Here is a 19,821-nt window from a genome sequence, read left to right as displayed (position 1 = left end):
TTTCATATTTGTTCCTTCTATGCTCTTACAGGCACATATGTCCAGCTGTCAACACATTTATTTAATGTGCGATTAGCTCAGCAGAGGACTTCAGAAAGATCTTTGTTAATTTATCAAGATGACGGTTTTATATTTGATTGACAGAGTGACACTCTGATTATATTAATCTCTTACGACGTTATCTGCATTTGAAACTAAATGGTAAGAGATCTTTTGCAGTTCCATAGGTTTTGCAAATCATTACTAAATGTACCATTTGTTACAGGCATACATGTTATTTATTTACAAGTTTACTTTCTCCATATATGTTTATATATTTGGAAGAATCATTTTGGTGGCAAAAAAAATGTTTAGGAAAAAAATAAAATGAATTTCGTGTGTGTGGATATTTTTATTGCTAAGAAATAATAACATAAAGGGTGTTTATGATTTATTCAATATTCCTTTAGTTTTAATTCAAAATTAAAACTCCATATATATTTCTAGTTTGAATAAACACAGGTAACTCAAATCTGTTTTTAGCACCCTAGTATCTCGGACATCAGCAGTAAGATTACTTTCAACCTACATTTTTAGACATCCTAGAGATTATGTGGATTGTATTTATTTGCCTTTATTTTTCACTCCAACCAACACGTGAAGTTGGCTAAATCTTTGTGACATTGTGCATTCATTTTTTTTGCTTTTTTACCTATATATTTCTCTCTTCTAATTTTCATTTCCTTTTCTTACAACAATATGCCTCAAGTTTCATGTTCTCCAAAAAAATTACCAACCACTTACCAAACAAAAATATATTTTGTCACATTCTTGCCTTCAATATACAGAACTTTGTATCTTCACTTTTCATTAATTATTTTATCTTTGATATTATGGATTATGTGTTTTATATTTCCCTATATTGGAAGCACAGTCCAGAGCACATAGTAGTTGCCTCAATGCATGTTTCTTCATTATTTTGAAGATCTCATTAAAAATTTAATAATAATTGCTTAAATACTGATAACCAGATTGCTGATTTGTTTTTGATCTAATAAAACACATTGTGAACAGAAATTTTTTAAGTGTTATTAAACTCAAATATAAAAAGAAGAAATTCTAAATGATGAAATTGTTACATTGGTTAGAAAGTTTAAAAATTAAAAGAGTAAAATTAAAAGAGTATTAAAAGAGTACTAAAAGAGTAAATCAGGATCTACACTTTTTGGTAGTCATCTTTATATGTTTAGCAATCTCATTGAAAGACTCAAATATGAAGTCTGTCTACTTGGATAGAAAAAAAAAACTTAAGTGATCCTATTAAATTTTTGTGAAAAATATCAACATTTACAAATCTAATACACCAGCTGCAAATGTTGATTAATTACATCTTTAGTCATTCTGGGTTCCAGTGATGAAAATATCAGAATGGAGAATTAATTTAAAAATCAATCTTTGACAAAGCAGGAAAGAACATCCAATGGAAAAAAGACAGTCTCTTTAACAAATGGTGCTGGGAGAACTGGACAGCAACATGCAGAAGGTTGAAACTAGACCACTTTCTCACACCATTCACAAAAATAAACTCAAAATGGATAAAGGACCTGAATGTGAGACAGGAAACCATCAAAACCTTAGAGGAGAAAGCAGGAAAAGACCTCTCTGACCTCAGCCGTAGCAATCTCTTACTCGGCACATCCCCAAAGGCAAGGGAATTAAAAGCAAAAGTGAATTACTGGGACCTTATGAAGATAAAAAGCTTCTGCACAGCAAAGGAAACAACCAACAAAACTAAAAGGCAACCAACGGAATGGGAAAAGATATTTGCAAATGACACATCGGACAAAGGGCTAGTATCCAAAATCTATAAAGAGCTCATCAAACTCCACACCAGAAAAACAAATAACCCAGTGAAGAAATGGGCAGAAAACATGAATAGACACTTCTCTAAAGAAGACATCCGGATGGCCAACAGGCACATGAAAAGATGTTCAACGTCGCTCCTTATCAGGGAAATACAAATCAAAACCACACTCAGATACCACCTCACGCCAGTCAGAGTGGCCAAAATGAAGAAATCAGGAGACTATAGATGCTGGAGAGGATGTGGAGAAACAGGAACCCTCTTGCACTGTTGGTGGGAATGCAAATTGGTGCAGCCGCTCTGGAAAACAGTATGGAGGTTCCTCAGAAAATTAAAAATAGACCTACCCTATGACCCAGCAATAGCACTGCTAGGAATTTATCCAAGGGATACAGGAGTACTGATGCATAGGGGCACCTGTACCCCAATGTTTATAGCGGCACTCTCAACAATAGCCAAATTATGGAAAGAGCCTAAATGTCCATCAACTGATGAATGGATAAAGAAATTGTGGTTTATATACACAATGGAATACTACGTGGCAATGAGAAAAAATGAAATATGGCCTTTTGTAGCAACATGGATGGAACTGGAGAGTGTGATGCTAAGTGAAATAAGCCATACAGAGAAAGACAGATACCATATGGTTTCACTCTTACGTGGATCCTGAGAAACATAACAGAAACCCATGGGGGAGGGGAAGGAAAAAAAAAAAAAAAAAAGAGGTTAGAGTGGGAGAGAGCCAAAGCATTAGAGACTGTTAAAAACTGAGAACAAACTGAGGGTTGATGGGGGGTGGGAGGGAGGGCAGGGTGGGTGATGGGTATTGAGGAGGGCACCTTTTGGGATGAGCACTGGGTGTTGTATGGAAACCAATTTGACAGTAAATTTCATATATTAAAAAATAAAAAAAAATTAAAAAATTAAAAAAAAATTAAAAAAAAAAATAAAAAAAAAAAATAAAAAAAAAATAAAAATCAAGTACATTTCACACGTGGCTAGATACATACTTCTCAACATGAAAGTTAAACGTGCACCATTTGTCAAACAGTATATGGTAGACACTGTGATAATATCTTATGCCTACTAAGTAAGTGAATCTTCTCAATAAACATATGAGATAATTATCCTTAATTTTCTCAATAAACATATAATGCATATCATCATTATTATCATGACTTTCAAAATGAGGATACTGATGTTCAAAGGCAAAGTTATTTCCAGGGCCTCCCACTTACTCAGTGGTAAAGCCAAAGTTTGATAAGGACAGTCTGACTCAGAGTTTATGTGTTTAACTCCTAAGATACCTGGCCTCCTTGGTTAACAAAGTTTAACAGGTATATAAATGCTAACTTCTTGACCAACTTATTCTGACTACCTGCCTTTCTCTGTGGACATATTGCATCTCACAAAACAGATAATAACTTTTCTAAATTTTCTTTAGAGTGTGAATTTATCAGGTAAAGTTGTTAGTCAGGACAGGGTAGACACCAGCCTTATAAAACAGGAGTAAATAAATACCTTAATTATTATCATAATAATTTTTTGAATTTTAAATGTTGTTATATAAATCATGTGCAATAGTCTTTCACCTCAGCAGTGTGGACTAAAATTAATACACATGGTTATTCACATAATTTGGGGGAAAATAGAAAAAAAATGAAAGAATAAATTATTGGATAGCTAATGCAAAGTAGAAAAATAAACTTTGTTGTGAGAATCAACTTAAAAATAATAACATGGTTATTCTTTACCAGGAAAGATAAAAAGATATGCCAGAAAGTTAATTTTTCTGTGAGTTTTAAAAAATGTGTATCATGAAAAAGCATTGAGTTGCAGGCCAGTTTGCATAGAAGTCCATGACAGAAGAGATCTACCCTGCTTAAAGAAGACTATTAATCATAGTTAAGCACATTCATCTTACTTCTTTCCAGCTAACCAGCATAATGATCAGGATTATTATTTCTAATTAGAGGAAGTAATAGATCATGTATAACCTTAGGATGAGTCTCATTAATTAACCCGGGTCCTAGGGGACTTCAAATAGAGGTGGTTAGGCACTCTGTCTTTGTCATCGCTCATACCATAGGTTTACACTTAATACATATGATCGAATGTAATTGAAACTACAATTTCTAACACGCACGAGATGTAAAAATGCAGTAAGTCTTCGCATGTGAACAAATAAGTGAAACAGAAGCATGGTTTAAACTGTATTCAACTGAAGTTTCCTTGTCCCTAATTATTGTCTGAGAAGAATTTCCAAATTAAAGGGTCACTTGAGAACCAAAAAGTCCAGTTTGTGATACTCTTAACACTAGAAAGAACAGGGAACCTTTATATTTAAACATGTAAAACTGAGCCAGTGCCATCCCCTGCCACAGTGCTTCTCCCTGTCCCTACTGTCTTTCTTATTTGTAGTATCTCATTTTTTTAATTACCAAGACTGTAAACATATATATATAGATATAGATATAGATATAGATATAGATATAGATATATACATACACACACACACACACACACACACATCCATGTGTAGTATAAATGACTTTATAGTGTGTGTATACAATTAATTTCCCGTTATTTGATTGGACTGTGTGTGTGTGTGTGTGTGTCCGCGCGCGCACATGCGCACGCACCCCTTGACTACTTTAGGAACCTCAAGCCACTTGGCTCTTCCATAATTAGCTCTTCATTGTCATTTTAACTCCCTAAGTCCAGAATTATTACTCTACACTTTAAGTAATGCAACAACCTTTAAACTGAGTTCCTGTTCCCATAGTTGTAATGTGCTAGCTTATCAATAATATGGAAAAAATGGAGTTCCATATGAAGTGTCAGGACTGAGAGTTAGAATTGTCTCTAATATTAAGTAACATGGCCAGATTTGGCCTCATTAAAGTGTGATATTTGAGTAAAGACTTAGGTGAGGTCTTTAGTCTGTGGATATCCAGCAGATGGGCAGCCCTAAGGCAAGTGCATGCCTGGCAAGTTCTAGAATCAACAAGAACAACTGCCTGGTTGGAGCAGGGTGAGCAACATGGAAACTGGTGAAGACTACTTTAGAGAAGCAAGAGGAGCTAGACGTACAGAGCCCCCAAGGCCTGTATAAGAATTCTGACTTTCGCTCTGAGAGAGATGGAAAAATAGAACATCATCTTGACTTAACTGTTGAAAGGCTTACTCTTGTTGAGAATGTTAGGGACCAAAGAGTCTAGGTTGGAGATTTTAACTAGCTATTTCGGGTTTGTAGGATAGAGGTATGTCCAGAGTAAAGCAGGAGAGGTGAAGAGATGGATTCTCCATATATTTTGAAGACACAGGCAACAGGATATGCTGATAGATGTGTGTAGGGTTTATTACGAAGTAGAAATTAGGTACATCTTTTAGATGACTGGCCCATTCACCTGAAATGATGGAGTTGCCAGTGACTTACATGGAGAAGGGTCTGTGTCAATAGGTTTTAGACAGAAATTTCTGATACTGTTGGACATCTAAGTGGAGATGTTAAGTCGGCAGGCAAATAAGTGAATCTAGAATTCAGAGCAGAGGATAGATGCACATTTGGAAGTGAAAGTCATATTGATGGTACTTAAAACCATGAATATGAAATGAGATTACCAAGAGGGAGAATAGAGAGAGAAAGGAGTCATTAAACTGGGACACAAAACCAGTCTGAGTCAAGTCATGCCCTTTAATATTTACTATATGAAATGACCCCATTATGTGAGTAAGATTTCATGGGATTAGCTCTCTTCTCTATGGAGAAGAATCCAGTATAAACTTTCACATCCTGGAATGCCCTTTATCCAATTTATAACCATTCTTCAAGATTTCAGTTATCTTGAGCATTTCCTCCCTTTGTAAATATTGTCTTTGTTATACTATATTTCCTACTGCATTGTATCTTCAAACCTTGTCTGAAAAGCCCAAGGTTCTGTAGAGAGATGCCTCAAGCACAATGGTGGGACAATGGAAGGCCGAGGATAGGGTCAGGGTTCTTCTGAGCTTCAAACAGAGCAACTGGCTTTTCACCTGTCTTATCTGTTCTTCCACTTAAGATTACTGCAAATGCTATAGAAATATTTACTTCCAAGAACAAGTCAGTTTAGGCTGACAATTTTTTTATGTATGTATATTTTGGTTTTCCCTCCCCTTCCACCAAAATTTGTTAGAAAAGGGTACAATATTTTAGGATGGTGGTAAATCAGTATGTAAAATAACTTGGGGCACCTGGGTGGTTCAGTCACTTAAGCATCTGACTTTGGCTCAGGTCATGATCTCCCAGTTCTTGGGTTCAAGCCCCACATCACACTCTGTGCTGACACCTCAGAGCCTGGTTCAGATTCTGTGTCTCCCTCTCTCTCTGTCCCACCCCTCACTCACTCTCTCTCTGTCAAAAATGAATAAACATTAAAAAAATTAAACAATTAAAATAACTGAATTTTACATCTTTAAAATTTTGTATGAAATAAAAATTGAAAATTCATGACATTAAAAACTATATTAGATATAGTTCAAAGAGAATTAGTAAACTAAAGATTGATATATTAGTGCTATCTAATTCTTGGATTCCATTCAGGTTTTACCAGTTGTCCAGTAATGGCTTTTATAACAAAAGCAGCTAGTACAGAATCGTGTTAACTTCCCGTTTTTGACAGACAGTTGTGTTATGTTCATGTTCTTGTGTAAAGGCAAATCTAACGTAAACAAGAGTGATAAAATATCATCTTATCAACTTAGTCTCAATTGGTTCAGGAAAAAATGTTATTTGAATAGTCCTTTTAATTTTTCTGTAAATTTGGAATTATTTTAAAGTATAAAAATAAAAATATCACTTCAAAATATACAAAATTAGTGTAAGATATTTCCATAAAACTTTATTCATCAAAATCAGATGTATTGAGTTTCAGAAACAAAGAAAAACTTTGTATTCTTTTAATCTGCTTAAATTATTTTAAGTATATATGATTTACATTTCAATACAAATTAGTTCCTCTAGTCTGAATTCTGAATTTGATAAGTTAGTTCTTACCTGATATTGACCTCCCAGGAAAATAAAATGTGGAATCAAATAGATCGGATTAAGTAATTAAAATATCACATCTAGTAATACCTGTATTTTTTCCCTCGTTTCATACTCTTCAAGTTACAAAAGGATTAACTGATAATGAGTATCCCCATTCTCAATAAGGAGAATAACATAATGTAAAATAAAATAAGATACAGATTCTCTTCAAGAATTTTGATATCAAGTCTCTGTTCTTCACTTAGGGTCTAGAAATATTAACAAGTTTGATGAAGTATGAAGTTTCTATGCCTGGTTCCATCTATATTCAATTCTGTGCCCTTGTGGATCTTTCATACCAGTGACAATTAGGTTCTGCAGCACATAATGGAGAAAGAGCAAAAACAAAAACGAATAAAACATAACAGTAGTTTAGAGAAGTTAACCATCAATTTTTCTTTATTGTAAATAAAGTCTAGAAGGAGGATCTCCAGAAGTATGGCTAATAAGACAGTTCCACATTTTTATCAGGGCTGGTTCTATCTTTCCTGTCCTCCATCTGTGGCATCATCAAGGTCACCTCATTAGCAAAGATGGCTGCTGGTCCTTGGAATATCACATTTCATGCTGGCATCCAGAGGAAGATGACTAGAAGCTGTTACGCTTCCTTTTTAAAGAGTGTATCTTGAGTTTCCACAAAACACTTCTGTATCAGTCGCCTTGGGCTGCTGTAATGAAGTATCATAGATGGGTGGCTTAAGAGACATTTATTTATCACGGTTCTAAAGGCTGAACAGTTCAAGATCAGGGTGACAAGTTATATTTCATTCTGAGGCTTCTTTTCTTGGTTTATTGGTGGCTGCCATCTCCCTTTGTCCTCACGTTACCTCTTTGTGTGTGCAGAGGCAGGGGTAGATCTTCCTTTTTTAAGGGTACTAGTTCCATCATGAAGCTCCCACTCTCATCTAACCTTCCTTGCATCCCAAAGGTTCTCTCCAAATACCACCACACTGTGGGGTAGGGCTTCAACATAAAATTGGGGGAAACACAATTTGATCCATAGCAACTTCCAATCATAGACGAAACATAGACACATTTTTTTCTACTTAGACTATTTATTTGCATGCTTATATGGCAAGACACCAAAAGTTACACTTTCCTAAAACTCTTCAAAAGAAATACGTATTTAAATTCTGCAAACAGCAGCAATAGCTTCCAAGGTACAGGTATGATGGGAAGGGCCAGTCTTTCAAAATTTTGCCCAGGGCTCTTTCGATAAAGATGAAGAGAAGTAGGAGAAGTAAATGACAGTGGCAGTCTTTGACAGTAAGATGCTGCTCCTTCTTCCAGGAGTATTAGTGCACAAAGTAGTTGTTATTTTTAACATGTCAGACCTGAAAATGATCATGCAGGACTACAGTTTTGGTGCTCTCAAATTTAGGAATTCTATCTTTGGTCTTCTGGCTCCCAAATTTACTCTGGTGGGTTGGTATTCTTATAGTAACAAAGTGTAGCCAGATTTTAAAGCTTTTTGAATAGGGGCTTGAAAAACATGCTAGATTTGCTTAAAACCTTGACCTTTCCAGTGTAACACCATTAAATGATCCCTTCACACCAGTGTCTTTGTGGTGCTGGTGTTTAATCACATATTATCCCTTAAATGTAGATTGTGTTACGTCAGGAGTTTATCTGACATCATTATCAAAGAAGCCGTGTTCCAGGGCGCCTGGGTGGCTCAGTCGGTTAAGCGGCCGACTTCGGCTCAGGTCATGATCTCATAGTCCATGAGTTCAAGCCCCGCGTTGGGCTCTGTGCTGACCACTCAGAGCCTGGAGCCTGTTTCAGATTCTGTGTTTCCCTCTCTCTCTGCCCCTCCCCTGTTCATGCTCTGTCTCTCTCTGTCTCAAAAATAAATAAATGTTAAAAAAAAAAAAAAAAAAAAAAGAAGAAGAAGCCGTGTTCCACAGTGCCAGGTAACTTATAAATAGATATCTCAAGTTTTCAGTGTTTTATTTGTATTTAGTCTTATTTCATAAGCCTACTTTGTGATACGAATATATACGAGGAAAAGACTGCTAAGTGATTTTATTCTTCCTGTATTTCCATTTGGCATATTTGACTTTTGTGCTTACAGAGCATCCCTGTTCTTCTAAATTTGTTCTTTATCTAAATTATCTTCTATTTTCTAATCCATTTGACCTATTTATCCATTTACCCACCTCTAAAAATAACATCTACATTTTTTTTTTGTATTTTGAGATCTTATAGACTGTATTCTAGCGGGATATTTATTTGATGGTAATAATGTGCACCTTAGAACACAGTTGTTCTATAGCTTGCTACTAACCTTTATTTGATAAATGGTTATGATGCCTTTAAATATTCCATTATACACGTATTTCTGAAAGGCATTCAAAACATATTTAAAAATACATTGTAAATATTTGACCCAGTGTGAATTTAATATAATCTAATTTATTTTAATAGAATTGTAAGCTGAATGTTGAGTTTGGAGAAGATCATCTTAATGAGTGTTTGGGTTCAGACTTAATGTTGTGCTTGAAAACCTTTATTTACCTTGAGATTCTCACCCTTATTTAAAAATAAGAAGTAACGATTCAAATTAGGTGCAAAAATAAAAATCCACATCTGTTACCATTACTTTTTTTGAATGTGCAAACTTCAGGAGTTCTTTCTAATTCTATAATAGGATAAAAAAAATAAAGGAAATTGAATATAAGTCTTTAGATAAAGTAGTATTTGTGTAGTTTCTTTTTTCTAGCTTTTAAATGAGGGGAGAAGAGTACACATTGCAACCTAGGAGGCACTGTCTATATGTTAATTGATTGAACACGTTTGCTACAGGAAAGTTACTACAAATCCACTTTATATGTCTTATCTCCTACCTAAATTAGAACCAAACCAGGAACAAGGAACCCTTGTCCTCTTTACAGAGGAAAGCAAAACAGAGACAGATACAATAGATGAAAGTGACAAGTTGAGTAAGAGTAGAAGAATTAAGAATATTTTACTCAGCCTTCTGTAACTAATGTGAAGATTTTAACATTTTTCCAGTGCCTATAATTACTGGAAAAATTACAGTTCACTTAAGATTGGAGGAAAGTGTATTAGAAGAATATTTTAATTTCTGTTGTTTGAACAAAAAGGAAGAAAGGATATCATATGGTAAAATGGTTGTTTTTAAGTGTCTCATTACATATTTTAGAATACCTTCTGAGATAGAAAAAAAAGAGCAATAAAGGATAGCCTGAATCTACTTTCAAAAAGTAAAACTGATCAAGAACTTTTCAATTTAATATTAAGAGGGCTCCAGTAGTTGCATATTTTGTTACTAAATATTTTTTGTCAAACTGTATTTAGACAGAATTTTTATAGTGGTAGATTGAATAGGAACACATGCATTTAAGAGTCTACCTATTAACATTGAAGTCAGGCAAAATGCAAGAATTCTTCCTCACCATCCTATCAAAAAACAGCTTTACCCCCTTCACACCAATAAAGTGCTATCATTTTATTTGATTTATTTCTCTTCATGGTATGTTTTACTGCTAACTACATATTTGTTTGCTTATTGTCTATGTCTCGACTAGAATATAAGCTGCACTAGGACAGGCAATATTTTCTTGTTCAACCAAGAAATCAGTATCAGTAGATAGTAGGAGCACAGTCAGTTTGCGGATTCCTGGTTAGCAAACAGACTTGATTCACTGGTCTTCTACTCCCCAGGCAGGGAAAGAAAACATTGAGGAAAAATTGTGTACAGGGGAGCGGTTAGGCTGAAGGAGACCTCAAACCATCTTATTGAGATTCTAGTTGGCAAGAGATTGGGTAGATGGATTCCACACATGCCACAAACCTCTAAAGGAGCTGTCATCTATAAAGTCAGGCCTGTCTATAATTTAATCCCTTTATTTTCTTCTAATCGTTTTCCTCCCACTATCTTCTGTTTCATTCTGTCTGGTTTACTCACTGTCCTGCAAATTGTACCTTTTGTTTTCATCTCATGGCTATTCAATCACCATTCCTTCTTCATAGCTACTTTCCTCTCTGCCCTATACCTAGCTGGACCCTACCTGTCTCTGTGGTGTGGATATGCCTGTTTGATATACTAAAAACATAGGGTTCAATTGAGTTGTTAAACAGATCTATCTATCCACCCAAATTACATAACTGAAGAGCCATATTCTTAAAATTGCTAATTGATATTTCATGAAATAGAAATTACATATTGTAATTACATAAAAGGAAATTACATATCCTTTTCATACATAATGCGAATAATTTGACCATCTATCCACATTTCTTCTAGATTACTCCTGTTCCTGGTACTCATCCACTTCTAGTTTTTGTGAACCCCAAAAGTGGTGGAAAACAAGGAGAAAGGTATGTTTTTAAAAATCAGGTTCCTTTTCTATGTCATATGTATGTAAAAGATAAACTAGAATTGGAGTGTAAAGACATTTTATTTACTTTTATCTATTTTTAATTTTTTTAATGTTTATTCATTTTTGAGAGAGAGAAAGACAGAGTATGAGCGGGGGAAGGGCAGAGAGAGAGGGAGACACAGAATCCGAAGCATGCTCCAGGCTCTGAGCTGTCAGCAGAGAGCCTGATGCGGGGCTGGAACCCATGAACCGTGAGATCATGACCTGAGCTGAAGTCGAACGCTTAACGGACTATGCCACCAAAGTGCCCCATAGAATTACAGTGTAAAGACATTTTAAAGCATTATTCACTATGGTTTGCGAATTTTAATGTGAAATAAATCATTCTAGAGTCGATGTGTAATATATTGATATGATCTCTCCTTATTCTTATATAGTTCAAATTAATATAATAATGGCTTTTATAAATATTTTTATTATCAATCTTGGGTATCTGAGTTCTCTCTACCCTATCACCCCTAGCCCTTAACAAAGAGCTTTGCATACAACATGGCTCCATAAATAGTGTTGAATGAAAATTGGTTCTCTAAGTGGTCAACAAGGTGACTTCAGGTAAATCATCACTAAGTAGTGAGGAACAGAATTTATATTCAGCTTCTAGATAAATCGTATTAAAATGATTTTCTACATGTGAGTTTTTGTAGTACGTGATGCCATATATCCTTAAGGAAAACAATCTGAATTATAATCTGAATTATAATAAGGTTCATTATCAGGTGTCTCAGCATTCTGGCAGACAATGCAGAAGTTTCATTTTTGTAATACATTAATGATTAAATCATAATAATTAATAAATATCTGAAAATCCCATTGAAGAGTAAATCTTATGTCCTTATAAAAAGGCACGTTATAAACAAAAATGCAGTTGCGTCTGCTATAATTTCCAGAAGTCTTTACTTATCTCAACAAAAAAATGAGATGAAAGCATCCATACAAACACTATGATAATAAAACAGAAATTTGCATTGTGATTCTCATGGTAAGTGGAATTGTTTTCATGGTAAATGGAATTTTATAATTTCTTTTCTTGCCATATAACTTTCCAGCTTTATTTTAGTGAAAAGAAGAGTGCTATTCTTTTTCCAATCAACAAAATATTATTTCTGCTTAGAAAGTTTTGTTTCCTTTATCAACATGTAGTTGTATATTTTTTTACTCTGCTAAACATGATAGAAATTATTTTCAATTACTAGTGGCTTCATAATTAAAAGTGGATTCATTAAAGAGAACAGTTACCTCACTTTTAGAGATACAAAATCGCAATTAAATAATTAACTAAAATTATTTTCTCCTTTACTACATACAGTCTGTCAGCTTTATATATTATGGATGTTTGCAAAAAAAAAAAACTCTTTATATGGAATTAGGTAAGCGTTAAATTCATGTTGGAAAGTAGAGATAAATGAAGTATGAAGAGAAAGAAAGAAAAGGTATATTTTCAAAGGGAAAGCATTCCTTTCAAATTAGGAGAATATGGATCATGCATGATGACCTTAAGAGAATATCTGACTCCCCCTTATCCCATTAAGAAAAAAACTACATAGATAGACTAAAGTCAGAAGTAAATTAAACTTAATGGCAGGAGGGATGATACTGCAATGCTCCTAATTTTTGTGAATGAAGAAGAATCATCTTTCAGAAATAATGATCTTCCATTCAGGGTTTCCTTTAAAAATAATTGGTTTTTAACTTTGATATGTTAGATAACTCGCAAAAGGTTACAAAATTATATATTTACACAAAGTGTTCCATACCAGTCAACAGGTGTGAAAATGTTCACATACCATTCATTCATTCATTCAAACAACAAAACCTTAGTGAATCCAAACTCTACTAGGAAGTGGGGAGAAAAGACCCACAATATAGCCATGTAAGGAGGCAGGCACAAACAGATAAACTGCAGTACCCCAAGATGAATGACCACCTAAAAATGTTTAAAATAAAAATGCTGTTGAAGTTCAAAGGGAGAAATAACTATCTCTGAAGACTGAGAAGTTCCTTTGGACAGGAAGTAGCTTTTGAGTTGCTGGTGATATAGTAGATGTTTGCCAGGTGAAAAAAGGAGAACCTTTTTTTAGGGAACGAGGAGATAATCACTGAGATTAAAGTTTCAGGGAAATGAGGGGAAAGGTAAGGCATAACCTATTTTAAATATAATAAAATATTCTGTATTATAAATAACTTGACACTTGCAGAAACTTTTCATCATGGAAACAACATGACTGTACTTAACCAGTGCTATGTAAGAAGGATGGATAAGCAAGAATTTTATGGAGCTGGTGAGACAGCTTGCAATCTTGAGCTAAGGTAGTGACAGAGAAAAACCAGGTTTGATTGACATTACTGATAGAAGGTGCCAAATTGCTCTCTCATTGGGTTCAGGTGCTGGGGAAAAAGAAGTACCAGAAGTACCAAGAATGAATCTTAAGGTCTTTCTTGAGACACTAGATCATGTAATTAATCAAGATCTAGAATGTGAGATTATTGCAGATTTAGGAGTGGAGTGATAAAAACAGATATTACACAGTGAATTTGAAGAGTTTCTATCAGGAAACATAGTATGAATGTGTTTATAAAATATATGGTAAAATTTTCCCATGTATGTGAAATCTAACTTTAAAAAACTAAATGTATGCTTTCAATTTCAGTATTTCATTTAAGAATACCAATATGGGATGTGTATCTACTTAGAAATATTTGTACTGCATTTGCTTTACGATGATTGATTTCTTTTAGAAAAAAATTATTTAATATGTGCCTGTTGAGGGGGATCCGGGTGGCTCAGTAGGTTGAGCGTCCGACTTTGGCTAGTTCATGAACTCGCAGTTTGTGAGTTTGAGCCCTGCACTGAGCTCTGTGCTGACAGCTCGGAGCCTGGAGCCTGCTTCAGATTTTGTGTCTCCCTCTCTCTCTGGTCCTCCACCACTCACCCTCTGTCTCTCAAAAATAAATAAACATTTAAAAAATAAACAAAAAAAATATGTGCTTGTTGAAACAGTTTAGCAATTGTGTGAGCTGACTGATCAAGATGATTCTTTATGTGGCATAATTAAGCAGATGAGGTCACATTCTTTGATTACCTATACACATACAGCATGCCCAGTCCCATTTTATATGTGGGATAGTTTTCATATTGATTAGCTTGGCCCAATAACCTGTAAATTTCATAGGGCTCCATTAGGAGAAGGTATGTTAGTAATTTTATTCTGATATTCTTAAAAAATATATTTCAAATCTAATTAGCCAAATAATATTCAAAAGCACGATGGAGAATATTCTAAATGCATATGCATATTTAGAATGCAAATATCATTCTTTCTATTATAAACTATATTACTTGTATATTGGCTACTAAGCCTCTTTTCAAAGAACCCTAAGTTCTTATAAAAAAAACTGTATGTCTAATATTATTAATGTAAAATTTTCAAATATATTTAGTTACAACCATCTATATAACTATTTAAACATTGGGGAGTGTCACTCAATGTCTTTTTTTTTCCATATTTTCCTTTGTATAGAATTTACAGAAAATTCCAGTATCTACTAAATCCTCGTCAGGTTTACAGTCTTTCTGGAAACGGACCAATGCCAGGGTAAGTCCAAGGAAAATATTGTTACCGTTAACTCGTTTAATAGTAATTAATACATTACGCAGCCTGATGTACCTAGAGACAGTGTTATTTGAATACACAGCCAGATTAGTATACAAAAAACAACAACAACAACAACAACATTGAATATCAACTCTATAACAGTAAGCAGTGCAGATGCTATTTTTCAAAATAGTCTGTTTCCAGCACATATTTTTCCCTTTTAAGTACCGTGGAGTACTGTTACTATCACCGCTAATCGCATACACTCGCTTGCTGGCTGCCTAAATATCCAGACCATCTGTCTGAAGAACTACTGCCTCTTCCTTTCCTTGTTACATAGCAAATGAAGATCTACCATAAAGAAGAAGCTAGCTCACAAAGAATAGAAATCATAACATGATTGTTTCCTTTACCACTTGCAAAATCTAGTGACTATCACTCTTTTCCAAGATCCTTTATTCATAGGTAAGGGGTAGTAAAATACGTTTATTTTTTCCAACAGAGCCATGTGCTTTTGATACACTGAAGTCACTCATCATTAATTTGGCCTAGTTTACTAGTAACTTCCACTGACCTGTTTTCTCTCCCAACATGAGAGTAAACCTTAGACCAGATGAGGTGGTAAGAGGCTTTATAACGCTTACATGAGCTTCTTTTGAAAAAAACAAGAACAACAGCAATAAAAATACATCAGTGTGATCGGAATAAGTCTTCCAGGTTTTCCTCGGAAACCAGAAACCAAATATTGAAATTGGATGGTTTTAAATGCTCAGAAGAAAATGTATACCGTTGTGTCTTATGTTAAATAAAGGTAAATAATACACAGCTAATTAGCACAGGCACCCTTAATATATTCATCTCTTTCTTCCACTCCCTGCTACCTGTTGTCCAATGCCAGCTGAGCAGTGATCTGTAGAACCTCCTTGCTGTCAAAGGCAGGATCATCATAAGCATTTAGTTCAGAACAGTGTCTTTGTCAAGATCCAGACTCCAGGATCTAAAATATCATGATCAGATTTTTGGCTGCCTGAGCCACATACAGGAAGTCCCAATCGAAAGAAAGCGAAGCAAAGTAAAGTCTTGCTATTAACAAGGAAGCTTAGTCAGGGTGGCTCTTTTTCTCGTTCTTCAATATTCTCTAAATTTTGAAGCAGTAGCTCTTATTCTGCAAGATTAAGCAGTGATGTATTCAAAAATTTAGCCATTCCAGGACCTCTTTAGTTCTATCTAGATCAGTAAGTCCAGGATTTTCCCGTATTTCATAATTAAATGCAATGCCCACTGACTGCTAATTACAAACCTCTGTGTCTTCATTGCCTTTTTCTCTAAAATGAGTACCTGCCTCATAGAATAATTATAAAGTGAAATGGGATGATGCTTATGAAGCATATAAGACTAGGCTTACTACATATATCCTCAACTAATGTTATTTATTATCAGTACTATTTACAGTAATTAGTTAATAATTACATGTTTGAAGCTCCATATCAATGCACTGCAATAATAATGATTTTAGCCTTGTTTCCTCATTTCATTTTTTCCTATTCCACTTTAAACATGTACAACATGTTTCCTTTCACTCTTTCAGTTTTAGCCATCATATTATCCTGCACTCTATTTTAATATATTGAAAAAATAAAAAATAATGTATGTACTTCTGAAAATCTACACTCAATAAATATTACTTAGAAAATATGTTAAAGGCTCCACTTCAAGCACTAATACTCCTCACATATTACCACTTCAAATTGTGTGTATCCTCCCAAAACTTCTTATGGGAACATAAAACCTAATGTATATATGTGATGTATTTACATATAATATATTCATATATATAATGTATTCATACACATATATGTTGTATAGATGAATAGATTTTTTATGTAACTTGAATATAGGTCTTTTATTGCTCTGCAGCTTGCTTATTTTTTACTCAAAAGCATACGATGGATGTTAAGTTGAACAGCTATTCATCAGTTTCATTATTTTGAAGAGATGTACAGTATTCCGTAGTTTTGTTCACTGTCCCATTATTGATAAACATTCAGATTGTCTGTGCTTTTATTACCAAATATGTTAAGTTGACATTATTACCAAATATGTTTATTACCAAATATGTTAACATTATTACCAAATATGTTAGGTTAACATTTATCAGTTTATTTATGTTTTTGAAAGCATATTAAAATATTTTCATAGAATAGGTTGATAGTAGGTAGAATTGCTTTGTTGAGAATATTTTCCATTTTAATTGTGTAAGGTTCTGCCAAGGTTCTATACAAAAAGCTTGTATTGGATGATAATCCCAGAAGTAGTATATAAGGCTTATTTCCCACCATGTTCTTTAAATTGACTATCTTCAGTAATTTCTATTTTTGCCCAATGTGACAGGTGAAGATATATTTGTGTAATTTTTATTTGCATGCCTTTGATCAATTACAAAGTTGGGCATGGCATTAATTAGATTGCTTTTCTATGAACAACAGAATGAAGTTACTCCTAGAATTAATTGAAAAATAAAAGAACTCTGTTTTGTTAAAGATAGGGATCAGGACAATTTGAGGGCACGGAGAAGCATGGATAAAGGACAAAGTCCGTGGGAATTATTGCTGAGAGGAATTGGTTGCAGTTGCTTTTGGTATTCTTATATCTCTGCTCAAGATTCATATACCATGGAGAAGTATATTTATTGGTTTTTCTTGTTTCCCAAGGCACAGCCTTGACTTGTTTAGGATGGGCCATCTTGACTCACAGCCCTGTCAAGGTTCTATCTAAATGGCTTATTCCCTCAAAGATACAGGAGGATGCTATAACCTGAGGATGACAGGTGAATTCTCAGAGGGAATAAGCAGTAGGTGTTCAGCACAATCCAGTCATTGGGTTGTCCAATATCCCTTCTTTTGTGAACATATTTATTGAAAAACAAAATTATGACATTCAGTATATTGCCTTTACTAAATATACAACTGAAAACACACATTCTCCTAAAATGTAGACAATGCAGAGTCTCATATATCCCACTCTCCATCCTGGTTTGCTGGAAACATCTGTGGAGATGACTATTTTCTCCTCTATTTCTCTACATTTGCACTTAACATACAAAAATGTAAGGGGAAAGTTAAAATGTTTAATATGAATTTAATGGAATGATGGTTTTAATAATAAAAGGAATGGGACACATGTAAAGTCTCTGTCCCTGGTTTTGTAACTGGTTGAAAGTTGTAGTTGAAACTTAAAACATTTTTCCTGCCTATATGTTTTTACCCAGTGCAGTTAACTGTTTTTCCCTTATAGTTTTGAGACATTGGTAGTATTGTTTCTATAGGACTGAATTAGTCTTTCATTGACCCTTACTGAAAGACATGGGGATATATGACAGTATTTATGTTAGCTATCAAATATTTCCAGGTTTCTTCCCAGGCATTGATTTTAGTGTACTTCCTTTTACCTTGCTATTTAGAATGTCCATATGGGTCTCTCACAATAAACTGTGGGCAGAAAGTAGATATTCCATGCTTTCTTTTCCTTTGCCAGAGCAACCAGCAGTATTCTAGATATTGGCTCTTTTGTTAGCTTGTATCACGGAGTAAAGAGAGGGAGACAGAAGAGAGGGAGACACACACACATCACCTTACTCATGATCCCCATTGAATGGAGGATAAATAAGCCTCTGTAAGGTGATGTCTCTAAGATTTTGGGTTATTTGTTATTATATGTAACCTGGCCTTTCATGACAAACCAGTGATAGAGGAGAGATCTTATTAGTACTCTCTATTCCCATTGTGCAGCCACAAACCTATTTCTCCTTGAGAATCAGAGTCAACTACATCAGTTGACACCATATCTTTTTTGTTTGTTTGTTTGTTTTTTGTTTTGTTTTGTTTTTGCTTGTTTGTCTAGTGGTGTGAAAAGCCTCAAAATGTTCAGGTGTCAATCTTAGCTTCTAATTCACTGAAAACTGTATTGTCTCATATGGCAGCATTCTTCGCTGAGGTGTTAAAACATCTACATGGGGGCGCCTGGGTGGCTCAGTCGGTTGGATGTCCGACTTCAGCTCAGGTCACGATCTCGCGGTCCGTGAGTTCGAGCCCCGCGTCGGGCTCTGGGCTGATGGCTCAGAGCCTGGAGCCTGTTTCCGATTCTGTGTCTCCCTCTCTCTCTGCCCCTCCCCCGTTCATGCTCTGTCTCTCTCTGTCCCCAAAATAAATAAACGTTAAAAAAAAATTAAAAAAAAAAAAAACATCTACATGATGATAGTTCAAAACCAAGGGGATGGGAAGCAAAATTTTTAAAATGTACGTACGAGTCAGTGTTCTTCAGAGACAGAACCAATAGGTTATATATAGAGAGATTTATTATAAGGAATTGGCTTACCTGCCATGGGAGACTGACAAGTACAAAATCTAGAGTTGATGTTTCAGTCTGAATCTAAAGGCTGGCAAGATGCTTTAGAACCAGGAAGAACCAATGTCCTAGGTTGAAGGCCACCAGCCTGGTGAGTTCTCTCTTTATTCTGCCTTTTATTCTAATTTGACCTTTACTTAATTGGATGAGGCCCACCCACCTTATGGAGGGCAATCTCCTTTACATAGTCTACAGTTTAAGTATTAAGCTCATCCAAAACTCTCTCACAGAAACATCCAGAATTATGTTTGATAAACTATCTGGGTACCCCATGGCCCAACCAAGTTGACCATAAAATTAACCATCACAGTGAGTCTTAAATATAATTGTAAGTTTAATCACGTAGGTTTAATCACTTAAGTTTAATCACCCTTTGGCCCCAGACCATGTTTTTTTTTGCAACATGAGTAAGCATTGTCATATAGTTTAGACCATGTGCTACATCAGTTTCTAGTACACCATTTAAGTGTCCCCACTGATTCAGTGACTGAGTCTTTAGTAGGA

General features: G+C 34.8%; 1 protein-coding gene across 14 annotated transcripts in view; it reads left to right on the top strand.

Moving 5' to 3' along the window:
- The window catches only part of DGKB (diacylglycerol kinase beta), a 713,599-nt gene that overhangs the window by 252,752 nt on the left and 441,026 nt on the right, over positions 1–19,821 (top strand). For all 14 annotated transcript variants that reach the window (XM_042967524.1, XM_042967496.1, XM_042967510.1 and 11 more), the window contains 2 exons: positions 11,185–11,258; positions 14,839–14,913. In XM_042967524.1, the coding sequence (XP_042823458.1) occupies positions 11,185–11,258; positions 14,839–14,913 (149 nt within the window). The remainder of the gene's footprint in view (positions 1–11,184; positions 11,259–14,838; positions 14,914–19,821) is intronic.

Source organism: Panthera tigris, chromosome A2, assembly GCF_018350195.1.
Source record: "Panthera tigris isolate Pti1 chromosome A2, P.tigris_Pti1_mat1.1, whole genome shotgun sequence".
Lineage (NCBI taxonomy): Eukaryota > Metazoa > Chordata > Mammalia > Carnivora > Felidae > Panthera > Panthera tigris.
The sequence above is the reverse complement of the archived record's forward strand: the minus strand, read 5'-3'. Positions and strand labels throughout refer to the sequence as shown.